The sequence below is a fragment of the Magallana gigas genome, chromosome 9 (assembly GCF_963853765.1).
Source record: "Magallana gigas chromosome 9, xbMagGiga1.1, whole genome shotgun sequence".
Taxonomy (NCBI): domain Eukaryota; kingdom Metazoa; phylum Mollusca; class Bivalvia; order Ostreida; family Ostreidae; genus Magallana; species Magallana gigas.
The window spans coordinates 40,602,989-40,615,704 of NC_088861.1; the positions used below are offsets into that span (position 1 = coordinate 40,602,989).

General features: G+C 31.7%; 2 protein-coding genes across 2 annotated transcripts; one reads left to right on the top strand and one right to left on the bottom strand.

Annotated features, from left to right (window-relative positions):
- Positions 1–537: 537 nt before the first annotated feature.
- Positions 538–4,254, bottom strand: LOC117692948 (uncharacterized). Its single transcript, XM_066071272.1, has 4 exons — positions 3,756–4,254; positions 2,903–3,173; positions 2,084–2,193; positions 538–1,650 (listed from the first exon to the last, which is right to left on the bottom strand). Exons 1-4 carry the CDS (start codon positions 3,772–3,774, stop codon positions 779–781), a joined length of 1,272 nt encoding a protein of 423 aa, XP_065927344.1. The 5' UTR covers positions 3,775–4,254; the 3' UTR covers positions 538–778.
- A 242-nt stretch (positions 4,255–4,496) lies between these two features.
- Positions 4,497–10,814, top strand: LOC105329284 (uncharacterized protein MCAP_0864). The gene is made up of 10 exons (XM_066071273.1): positions 4,497–5,409; positions 5,737–5,824; positions 6,812–7,036; positions 7,418–7,492; positions 8,252–8,308; positions 8,579–8,709; positions 9,231–9,302; positions 9,545–9,603; positions 10,060–10,288; positions 10,637–10,814. The coding sequence occupies exons 1-10, from the start codon at positions 5,226–5,228 to the stop codon at positions 10,744–10,746; spliced, it is 1,230 nt and encodes a 409-aa protein (XP_065927345.1). The 5' UTR covers positions 4,497–5,225; the 3' UTR covers positions 10,747–10,814.
- Positions 10,815–12,716: the final 1,902 nt, after the last annotated feature.

Genomic DNA, 12,716 nt, shown 5'->3' on the forward strand with positions numbered 1-12,716 from the left:
ATTTATGAATCTTATATATTATTATTTTTAATAATAGTTGGATAAAAATTCCACATTGTTTTTCTTATCAATTAATATTCATGTACTTAGAAGGTTCCTCAATATATATCCTCTACATGAAAGCATGATATATTTTTTAACACCAATAGACACTTAATTGACATATATTTGTACTAAATTTTTGTACATAACCTCCACGACAGTTTGTCGTAAATGCTAGTAAGTACATATGTATACAAAAACACTTGGTCAATGGACATAAAATATATTAATCTTTTTCAATAAGATTTGGAAAAAATGCCACTTGCTTTTTTCTCTCGTCAATTTCTATGTACATAACAGGTTCTCTGAGATCATCTACAAGCACAACATTTGTTAAACCAATAGACACTTGACAAACATTTGCACAGGATTTCCGTACATTAAGTATTCTAGTAACAGCAACGTATTTGTATCAATTTTCAGTTGAACACTGTAAAAAATATCTTATCTGACAAATCCCACTCTTGTTTTTACATGTGTAGGAGTTTCTTGTATAACATGTTCCTCGGGCAAAAAGGCCTTTATGGGGCCAACCACAAAAGTGTTAAGTCCAATACATGTCCTAGTAAATGACTGCAAAGATGACTGCATTTTTTGATAAAAAGACTTTACAGAACCTATTTCTAATTTGTCAACAAGTTCAGGAATTTTATTTTGAATACATACAGCAGTCACAATTTGGAGATCAATTTTTTGTGTGCCATGGAAAAGATTTCTTAGATCACCATTCAATCCTTCATAAAAAAAAACAAGACTGGGACCACAGTGGTCCCAAATCTTCAACTTTTGTACACAAATGTAAAAGACAATGAACATTAAATGTGGCGTAACGCTCTGTATAAAGTTCTTCTATACCAATACAAAATCTTTTGAAACAACATCTAGCTAAATTCAGATCAGTCTGTGAAATTGAAGTCTTCAAAAGTAAGAAAGTGCCAAGCACTAAATTACAAAAATGATCAAAATATTTTGAAGGGAGTACATCTTCCAAAAGGGGTACATAGTAATAAAGAAGAAATGTTCTAAATTCAGATGCTTTCCAGTCACCATATTCATCAATTTTTTTTGGTAGGCGTGAAATCATACAATGTGGTCTTAGTTTGTTGATTCTATCATTAAGTACATCAATATGGCTTCTAAGAGACCATTGCTCATTTTTGTGATCTAAATCAATCCAAAGCCCAAGGATCATCTTAACAACACCAAGCAAAACACAGTGCATATAATCTATGCCAGTACCTTTGATTAAATCAAACTTTGGAAAAGACATCAAAAAGGATATTCCTTTAACTCCCATTTCCGGCACGGGATCTCGTCTTCTTCCACTCAGATATTCTGTTTCTACTCGGTGCGCTGTAGCTTTGGTTTCCTCCTTTGTCCTTAACTTGTCATGGCTTTCATTACTCTCAGACTTGTAGGGGTAAATATGAGAGTTCCCTGTTGCCGATATTGCAAATGTTTCTCCGGGGGATAGACAACAAGGACACCCATATTTACCATTAAACTGTACAAAATCCATCATTAAACATCTCGCTGGTGCATCAGCTGTGCTGCTAAGAAGAACGGCTTTCACTGTTAACTGTTCTTCTTTAATACTCATGGGAATGCCTGAAAATATTTAAAGATATTCATATTTACTGGCATATGAAATATTGATCAACATATTTTTGACATATAATTGCATTGTATATTTTGGGGGGATTTTAAAAGTTTTGTTTTAATATGTTTTGTTGAAAAAAAGATTACTAAAAATGAATAAATCATTCATGTCTTTGTTTGCTTCTTTACATAATGATTTAAATTGTTTGAACAAAATATTTCTCTTTTTTCCTATGTTCAAGAGACATTCATAATTCTATTGAAAATCATTGGATTGGGACCAAGTTAAAATTTGACCTGAATGCATTATCAACTTTATATATATATATATATATATATATATCCCTTCAGTGCAAACTGAATATATCTTAACATGGTAACAGTTTACACTTTCTGCATCACTGCAATTTCATGGTAGGGGGATAAAATATGACATACACACCTGTAAAAAGCAAATTGAATTCTTTCAAAAAAGATCCAAAAAGTAGTTTCATATTTGGTTTCTGAGTTCCAAACCATAGTCCTAAGAAGATGCGGTTTTCTCTTGTGAATCTATCAATAAATTTTGATAAAATAGTGTTAAGTTGTTAACAGAAGAGTTATTTACAGAAAAATGAATTAATAGGAACCAATGGTTCTACTTTGCCATCTCCGTAATTTGTAATATCCACATAACAAATTTATAAGTTTAAAGTGCTGAGGGCTTAAAAAAATTGTTATATCCGAGATATAGCGTTATCTGTGTTAAACAAGGTTATAAGACATGTTCTTCGAGCATCTTTTTTGTTTCTCCTTGTAATGAAGAGTTCCAATAAAAATTTTACATTTATAATCATTTTTAAAATCATTAGAATTAACTTGTATATATATGTATGCCTAGATGGCCAAGTGGTTAGAGCCGTGGCCGCTCACTGCCAGGAGCGTAGATTCTAGAAGTCGTGAGTTCAAAGCCCCGGCCGATATTGAATTCCAAAATAGTGAATTTTGCTGTGCTGTATATTTATTTGTTTTTATATCAGCAATTCAAGTGTATTTTCAAGAAGAGTATATAGGAAAATACAAACTCTAGTATTTTGAAGAAATGCCTGGTAAGGTATCCTAATTTTTTGCAAGAAAGCTTGTCAAAGTAGTAGTAAACAATTAACAAATTCCTGGAAAAAGTTATATAAAGTTGAAGAACGTGTCGTCTGACCTTAATGTTTATCATTGAATGTTAAGAGCATCATAATTTCAGAATTCATTATAACTGGTACAAATGTACCTTGCATCAGGTGGCAGTTCATTGATTACTGCATAAACAGGCCAAACACCAAATATAGATGACTTGAACACAGCAACTCCATCGGTATTAATTTGAAAAGACAGGTGCAATTGATGTTTCCTCTCTTCCAGGGTTGTTCCATGGAAAAACCCACTGATGTCAAAATGACTTTGGTATACATTTCCATTGTAGACATCTTCAATAGTGGATGTGTTCCCTAGTTCACTCCTTTCAATTTTGCTTTTTCTTATCATGTCAAGAACACCAGGTCCTAAAAAATACATCATAAAATGTAAAATGAAATCATCAATATATATTTGTTTGATATATACATTAAAGAGAATTTTACATTATGTTACTTTTTTTGCCAGGGAGGAAATTTTTGTGGAACGACAATCTATCATATGTAGTATTAAATATGGCATACATATTTACCAATACTTTTTAAATTATCAAATTTTACAGTATTAAAGTGTGGGTTTATTTCACATGCATGTCAGTGCAGGGCCCTTATGATATTAACACATGGCCAAAATTTTTAAAATAGCATTGATAATTACTGCAATAAAATTAACAATTAAATGTTAGTTACATCTTAATACTGAGGTTTCATTAATATTCAAGGGTATCAATTTTCGTGGATAAAGTAAAAATCACAGTTTAAAGGATACGTAAATTCGTTGCCAATGACCCTTTCAATACAAAATGTTAATAAAATTGCATATCAATGAACATTTAATTTCATGGATCAATTCGACAACGAAATCCACGAAAATTGGTATTCAACCAATATTGATGAATCCACAGTACTTGCAAGCAAGAATGATAGAATAATCCAAATGAAAATGCTCACTTTTCAAAATTGTTTCCATCTGATCCTTAAGGGGTATGGTGATGAAGTATCTTATGCTCGTAGATGAACAGTTAGGACATGTTTCTCACTTTGCGTCCTTTTCAATGCTGAGAAAGCACTTATCACAAAAGTGATTGTATATAAAAAGCGTTTTCAATTTCCTGAAAAAGTCTTGATACATAGTAAGGGTTGCCCTGCATATATTATCTGAAGGACAATGCACTTCAAGAAGATTTAATAAATCACAAAGGGCAACTCCTGATAGGTTGTGTCTTGTAGCGAATGTTACAATTAGCAGCATACTCATGCTTACAGTAAGCCTGCTTCCTTGATATAGCGGTTGATTTTCAATATCACTCTGATTATCGCTACTTTTTTGGTCTAACTTCTGTTTTTCTTCCTCCAGCATTTCCTCCACCAATATATCATATTCATTTGGAACTTCATCAATGCAATCAGTTAAATCATCAATTGTTTCTGGACCTAAAGTAATTAGTAATAAGAGATAAGGTAGATATAATAAAATACAAAAAGTTGATGCTAATTATTAAATGTTAAATAAAATAATTTGTCACCAAATTTATAACAGAGTTTTCATACTATCGGTATATCTTTTTCTTTGGTAAAGTTACAGATCTTTAGAAATATCATTGGAAAAAGGATGTAATAATTTATTACCTGACATATGTTACATTAACTGCTTATGAATATTGTTAGGTTGTGGTATAAATTCAATATCAACCAGATTATAAGACTATAACTGCATTTGGGCGTTTTAGGATTACTAAACCGTGGAAATATAACGGACATGTCGCAAACTGAGGAAATTTGGACTAACTATTTTTTTTTCCCCAAAAAAATATTTTGGCATCACAAATTATGTTGAGAAGAATGAAAAATTTATTATTTTCTCATATTCTGATGACCGTAATTACGACAGTCATATTCATATCAATTCATATCATATGCGTGGATTTCTGCGCAGTGCAGAGGTGAATCTTGAATTGGGTCCGTCTTTCTTAATCAATTAAATGTATACGGATTCAGAACTGTTAATCTACAAAAATCTATATACCTGTAATTTCATCAACATTTGACTCATGTTCTTCCTCTTTCTCTTGTTTTCTCCACTTCGATGTCCTCGATGTGCCATCATTTGGCCCGCGTTTTTTCGACGCCATCTTTTTTCTTGGTCATTTGTCAAATCGTCGATAAGCTATTTCGTTTCCTAGCTTATTCTTCCAAAGTTCCATTTCACGGATATTTCACATTTCTGTTAATATTTCTTCACTGGAATTATTATAAACAAATTATAAAGTAGTCATTTTACTTTCGTTTAAATAGAAACATGTTAAAATAGTGGAGGCGCGCACGAATCATCGTACGATCTACTTAAGAACATTTAGTTCCGGTACCAAAAGTTCCTAGTTGTGAGCGCGGCGATATATAGGTTTATGCACCTAGACAAACATGTCAAAATTATTATTAGCCCTTGTCGAATGGCAGGAGGAAGGCTTTCCTCTCGGTGTGATAAATTTACGTGCCATAGAAGACCCGCGTCTTCCACTTGAAGATTACAGAGTTGGGTTAGACGTTTATGCCAAATGCCAAGGATTCCCGGGGTCACATCCCGCCAAAATTTTAAAGATCGGTGGTAGGTTCACAATATTATAAACTATGACAATATGATCTTTAAAATTATGGGTCTCATTTATTAATTTATTATACATCTCAATAAACGATAAATATATTGTTTTCTTGTTCGGACTCTATTTTAAATGATTATATATTTAATTATGTTGAAAATCAGTTATTTCCCCTTTTTACTGAAAAGACATGCAATGGAAAGTAATCATAATCATGCATAACATAATACTATTGCTATTAAAATTGTCATTATGTGTTAATTCAAAGCAATATGAAGCTAATTAAACTTTTTCTAAATGTTTGTAACATTCAATATTATATAACGACATTATAGATGATAAAAGAGAACTACACAATGAAATGGATCTCCTTAGGACAACTCCTATAGCCAATTGTCCATGTTCCACTGAAGAAGGAACTCGGTAATTATACTTATTGATTTATGTATTGATTATGGTCTGTTTGACTGTTGAACTTGAAAAAAGGGGTAAGCATGAATTAATGAAGTGGGATTAGTAATTTTTTCACACTACTTGACAGTGTGACTGCATGAAGAATTATAAATATATTACTCTATAAAAATGCAACATATTTATATATATTTAAATTATCAATGACACCCCCCCCCCCTTTTTTTTTACTGATAAGTTGCTAAAATTTACATTTGCTGGATGTGAGTGATACCAAACACTACTACAAAAATACTTTATCCTCTGTTAACATACTTAAATATTCCACTTATGTCAATGCAAAAAAGTTTTGTACATTTTTTTTATTAAACTGAATTTTTTTTGGTATATATTATACAATGATTTTAACTTTGAGCAATATTTAGTCTTCAAGACAAATTTTTTTCAGTACATGCCCTTCGGGCATGTGGACCCATCATTTTAACCCAGCCCATTCAAATTTTTACATGCCCAACTCAAAATTCATATATTTACCGGTACATGTATGGTGCAACCAAAATAAATAAAGGTTTTATATCAACTTTATTGTATTAGGGACAGTGTTTCAAATTCTTTCCAGCTCCCTCTCAATTTCAAGCTCTGTAATATCGATATCGCTTTCTTCACTTTCTGTTTCACTTTCCTCTAAATCTGCATGTCTCTGCATCTGCCTCATATATACGATAGGTTTAACTAAACACTTCAATGATTATGATTTACACTTATTTGACAAGTCGTACTGAGAATGTAGACTGCACAAAGCAAGTTACACGAATAACTTGGGTACGATGGAAGAAATGGCGAGTAAACATATTGTACATTGACAGAAAATTCATAGCCCTCCGGGCATGTAATTTGGCAATTTTTACATGCCCGCCTGCATATTTACCAGGCCTTGGGCATCGGACTCCCGGGTTAATTTGAAGACTGAATATTGTAAATTTTCTATTTATATTGCAGCCTACCTCAGGAAAAATCAGCTGGGATTAATAAGAAGCAGAAAGGTGAAAGAGCAACTGAGAAGAATTCAGAACAATACGTAAATCCAACTGAAAAGAAAAAAGCACAGGATGAACAAAGAAAAAAAAAATTTGAAGAGAAAAAGAATGAAGCAGTTCTAAAGAAAAAAGCCAGGACAGAGCTAAATAACAAAGTTTTGCAAGAGTTGAATATTGACTTCAATAGGTGAATATATTTTACAGCACTGTATTATTATAAATGTATAAAGCAAAGAAATAGAAATTAAAATGAAGCATATTTTCAGTATCAGTGTTTAAGGAATACAAGGTATTAATAAACTCTTACCTATTGGCTAACATGCAGTTTGGCACTATTTTTCAGTTAATCTGTAAGTCTTTTCTATAGCTAGCAAACTGCTGGCTTAAAGCCATATGCGATTGTGAAATTGGATACCCATTATATTAATGTCACATTTTTTATCAGTAGCAAAGAATTTAAAAGTTAGTCATTTCAATGCAAACAAATATTCTTTTTAAAATATTGACTTGTCTATACTTTTTTAAACATTTATTGACTGTTGTTCATTCATATTTTATTTATTTATAGAATTCAAAATGAGAACATAGAGAGTGGAGAAGACCGTCTACCTCTTCAGGACATGGAACTTGAATTTACACAGTTGTGAGTAATAGTTCTCAAAGATATCTCCTCATCTTAAAAATAATGTGTATATTTATGAAGAGATACAATTTATAAATAGTGCCTGTTTGGGAGGGTAACAGTTGAAGTTGACACCCCGAGAAAACCATTGTCAACCGACGCGAAGCGGAGGTTGACAATGGTTTTCGAGGGGTGTCAATTTTATCTGTTATCCTCCCAAACAGGCACTATTTATTTTGTTATACTGAATGTCTTAATTTTAAAGAAAATTTTACTGCTTTTATATAGGAATAACGTGAATTCTACAGCAAACCGTACGCACATAATTTTCACACATTTAACAATTTTTAATGTTACCCATTGCTAAGTGCGTTGCTAACGCTGAGGGTAATAGAACGGATTATAAACTGCGTCTTAGCCAATCAGATTTCAGTATTTAACATGAAAGTATAACAATATTTAAAAGTGACACAATGTTAAATATAGATAAGAATGGCTCTCGGGTTGATATACAGCAACATCGGGCTAATTTCGGATGTGATATAAAATTTGCCAGGTCATGATTTTTATATCATATACTATATAGAAAATTATCAAGGAAATTATAACCAAAAAAAAAAAAAACCTGATGAAAGACCATTGTCAACCAATTGTTCCAAATTTTTTTTTATTTATATCGCACAGGGCAGAAAAGAGTCTATTTTCTTTAAGTATAACAAAAGGTAGTTACACTTTTTTTCTATGCAAAACACTAATATAGTTTGTAATCATTCTTTTTAGATCTGATGACTCTGATCATGAGGAAATAAATGCCGATTCAGAATTGATTGCTTTAACGTAAGCAAAATAATTGATTTCACATTTGTATTATATTTAAGTTTTGTTTAAAATCTGAGCTTGCATTAAAATTGTATTAAATCACCTAAATAAATCAGTTTTATCATGATATTGGTTATTATTCTAACAAAGATAAATTAATTTTACTCTTTTTCCATTACATTGAATTCAAAATAATCAAATTGTGTCATTTATCTTGAGTATCAAGCCGCCTAATTCAAATTGAAAATTTTTATGACTTTGTAGCAAAGTATGATATTGTATTTACAGGGACTTGCCAGTTCAAGAGGTAAATGCCAAAGGGCACAATACCGTTGCTCAAAAAGCCCCACGAAGCCAGCATATTTCACTGGAGGAGAAATATGCTGAGGCAATTAAAGAAAATGGCATTCTAAAATGCAGTAGGTTAAATTAATCATTTCAAATTGTATATCTGTTTTTTGTAAATTGTATAAGTCTAAGTTTAGTTATTAATTATTTAAAAACAACTTTTTACAATCTGATTAAAATCAGATCCTTCATCCGCCTCTTGTTTTTCTATCCTCAGTTACGTGTTTTGGAAGTTTTGCTAATGCAATTTTTGGATTCTCTGCGGGCCTCTAATATCTAGTTATGCTCCGTCTCTAGCTCGCTGATACCAAAAGATTCGAGAATATCTGCCATCGCTTTGTCATACGATTTCATTTTTGTTAGCAACCCAAAATACTGTTTCTAACACTTGCTCTAATTGGCTAAAATAACTCATGAATATTCTTGATTCAAAGTTCACCAGGAAGTGACCTCAAGTGGAGTTTCTTCAGATCCTTGTGTAGCAACAATAGAGAAATGAGGAGCGGATCGAGGATCTGATTTTAATCATGCAGATTGAACTTTTTTGACTTGTTCATTTTGAATGTTAAAATTGTGCAACTTCTTTTTTTAGAACTTTCAGAAGCTTATAAACAGTTACAGGAATTGAAAAGCTGGAAGAATAATATGTCGAAAGAAAATACCGGTAATGCCTATATCTCATTCTGTCATTAATTACAGTTAAATTAGTGTGACAATGCAAAATTCAATAGTTATTAAAATTACATTGGTTTAGAATCTATGGAAATATAATAAGACTATAGTAATAATGTATAAAGTAAGCAGATAATAGTTGTTTAATAGTTGCAATGTGTCTGCATTTAAACAGAAACTTTGTGATTTCCATTGAAACCCCACATTTTTAAAAAAAATTGAATTATTCTACAGAGGATTACTCTATGCTAAAGCCTGGTAAACTTTCAAGTGATGTGGCAAAAAGATACAAGGTAACTGTATTTAAAGTATTTTAGTTAGGTACTAGCTAGCTGTTATGATTCAAATGATATATTAAGTTTTAAGGGGGCCAAATTTAAGTCTAAACCAATGTATTGTTTGAAAAGCCATTAATTTAGTTTTGTTAAAAACGGTTTTGATCTTGTTCAATGAACCGGCCCTAAGCTGAGTGGTTAATGTATAGAATTGTTAACTGCACATCCTGAGTTTGAATCCATCTCGGGATATTGTTATGGTTTGCATTTAATACTAAACGAATGTTGAAAAAAAAAATTATCCCTTAAATTCAAAAAAAAAAAAATTTGACACATGTACAGTTTATAATATAAAGATATTGAATCAAGATGCATCGACATAAATAATTTCATTGTTGATCTTTGATTTATGTAGATTTTTTCTGACTACAACTTGAAAATAAAGACTCATCAGTAATCTAGTATATATTTCAGATGGTTGAACTCACACCTGGATCAGGTGTGTACCTCTATCAACATGATATTGACTATGTTCAAAGAGTGCGAGATCCTTCTGCCCAAGGAACAGCTGCCTATGGTAAACGGATTGCAAAACTCCTCATGAACATATTCTTCACAAAGAAAGACTTTCCTGATTGCAAGCTGTCTCCCAACGCTAAAGGCCATCTATTGCTAGATGAAACCGTTACAAGTGCGATTATCAGTAAGTTTTCATTTATTGTTCTTTCACATGTCAGTTGTCATTATGTTTTAGTTGTTATTCAAACATTTACAAATTGAAAAGTCATTATTTTAAAGAAAGTGACATACTTGGAATTTAAAAAAAAGAAAGAAAATTTTGTATCCATCTCTTAATTGTCTGGATATCAGTGTTTATGAAAACCTCCTTCCATTTATAAAAGGGCCCCATTAGTCGTTTTCATTTCCGTATCTTTCTGTATAGATACAAAAATTTAATAGACCTGTGTTTTAAGAAACGCCTTAGACCTGACATTTTTTAAATTAATGATGTTTTAATTTAAATATACTATTTTCATTAATTTCTTTTTAGATTTTTCAGCGCAGAAGTCGTGCGCCACAAAAGGGGCCATTCGCCAAGCAATGGCATCAAAATTATCCTCAGCAAGAACAAAAAGCAAGAAAATTGTGCAGCATTCATAAAGACTTCTCAATGAATGTAGAGTAGACTTAAAAATTGAATATATAATATATGTGTGTGCATAATAGAATTAACGTTAGTTGTTATTTATAGCTAGTTGCTGTATTCTATGAAGGCTCCAACCATTTCAAGGGTCAGTTCTGTTTTGCTGTCCAGGGTCTTGAAATATTCAAAACGTGCTGCATCTCTACTGCCAACAAAGCTTCCATATTTGGGAATACAGTACTGCTGAGCAGTACTAATTTAAATATTTGAAACATGCATGCTGCAACTCTACTGCTAACCAAAGCTTCCATATTTGGGAATACAGTACTGCTGTGCAGTAGAGATTTGAAACCCACTGCAACAGGTCTACTGCTTAGCAGCACTATTTAGTACTGCAGGCCAGTAGACTGTAGAGATATTCAAGAATTCTACTGCAGGGCAGCATATACTGCCTGGCAGTATATACTGCCTGGCAGTCTTTTTTGCAGTACAATTGCAGTCTTAATTAACATATTTGAAACATACTGCAAGTCTGCTGCTTCATTGTATTTTTCCATTTAAAAGCTCTGCAGTACATTTGCAGCACTACTGTAGCTCTACTGATAGTCTACTGGGATTTTATACTAATAATGTGCTGCATATGTACTGCATTTATGCTGCAATTCTGTAAGGGAGCGGTGTTTAGCTTTAATCAGGAACAAGGCATCTTCAAAAACCAAACGTAAACATTAACAGAATAGGGATGTATTTATACTGTAAGGGGCTAAATTGTCGTGTTCATTTTTAGACAGTTCTAATATTCTTGAAAAAAAAGTTCGGTATAAAGATACAGGGAAACATTCTGAAGTTAAAATACATGAAATTTTCTTGACTAAATATAAGTGTATGCTGAACAAATCATTTTTGACAATTCAACATGATCAGATAGTTAATTTGTTGACCATTTTGCCTCATCATATAGTCATTTGTTGCAGAGTTATCATAATTCTAGAAGAGAATCGAGGCATCTTTAAAAATCTAACGTAAATTATAATGTGGTTTCTTTACTTCTACAATGTATAACTACATACAAATATACCTATATACATACAAACATACATTACAAAGTCTTTGTAGAATTCATTTAAAACTCTGCAGTTCATGAACTCCTGCAGACTAAAACTAATTTTGAGCGGTTTCTTTTACAAATTAAAATGTTTGCTAAAATATTTTCTCGGAAGTTAATTAACAAATGATAAACTAATGATTAACACGTGAATATATATATATATATATATATATATATATATATATATATATATATATATATATATATATATATATTTATTTATTTATTTATTACATACTTAGTAATAAATACAGGTTTTTGGCATATGTGATACAGATGACATCACAAAATCAGTATCGGCCTCTGGGGCTGATACGGATCCGTATCACACCCCTTTCGGAACTCCTCTGCCTTTTTTCGCTTCGGCATTTTTGCATGTTTACAGACGAAAAATAAATTATTTTCAGTTACAGTCGACATTTTTAAGTGCAGTTTCAACTTCAAATGCTAGCAAATGTTTTAAAGCAGTCAACTTTTAAAACCTGATGAAATTCCGTTCTGTAGCTTCATGTTTGTTAAAACAAGAAGAACTCATATTTTTATTAAATACATGTACATGTGCAGACTTTTTTCAAATAATATGAATAATCAATTTGTTCAAGTTTATTTTTTTTTTTCAATTTATTACTAAGTATGTAATAAATATAATAATAGATACCCTTTTCCATATCACAGCTTGTATCAGCCCTCGACCAATATCATCCCTCGGGCCTTCGGCCCTCGGGCTGATATTGGAGTCTCGGGCTGATACAAGCTGTGATATGAAAAAGGGTATGTATTATTCTCTATATATCATACACATCAACATTAAATATCAGGGTGAGCACTCTTATTCTCTGTTGTTACTATAATTGCTCTTTGAAAAATTATAAATAAAAA

What these genes read in the sequence shown, in the direction of transcription:
- LOC117692948 (XM_066071272.1), bottom strand. An exon ending in GAACTGCCACCTGATGCAAG is followed by an intron (nt 2,194 to 2,902) that starts GTACATTTGTAC and finishes ATTTATTGATAG; the next exon opens with ATTCACAAGAGAAAACCGCA. An exon ending in ATTCAATTTGCTTTTTACAG is followed by an intron (nt 1,651 to 2,083) that starts GTGTGTATGTCA and finishes AAATATTTTCAG; the next exon opens with GCATTCCCATGAGTATTAAA.
- LOC105329284 (XM_066071273.1), top strand. Translation starts at nt 5,226, where the DNA reads ATGTCAAAATTATTATTAGCCCTTGTCGAATGGCAGGAGGAAGGCTTT. An exon ending in TATGTCGAAAGAAAATACCG is followed by an intron (nt 9,303 to 9,544) that starts GTAATGCCTATA and finishes ATTATTCTACAG; the next exon opens with AGGATTACTCTATGCTAAAG. An exon ending in CGTTACAAGTGCGATTATCA is followed by an intron (nt 10,289 to 10,636) that starts GTAAGTTTTCAT and finishes ATTTCTTTTTAG; the next exon opens with ATTTTTCAGCGCAGAAGTCG.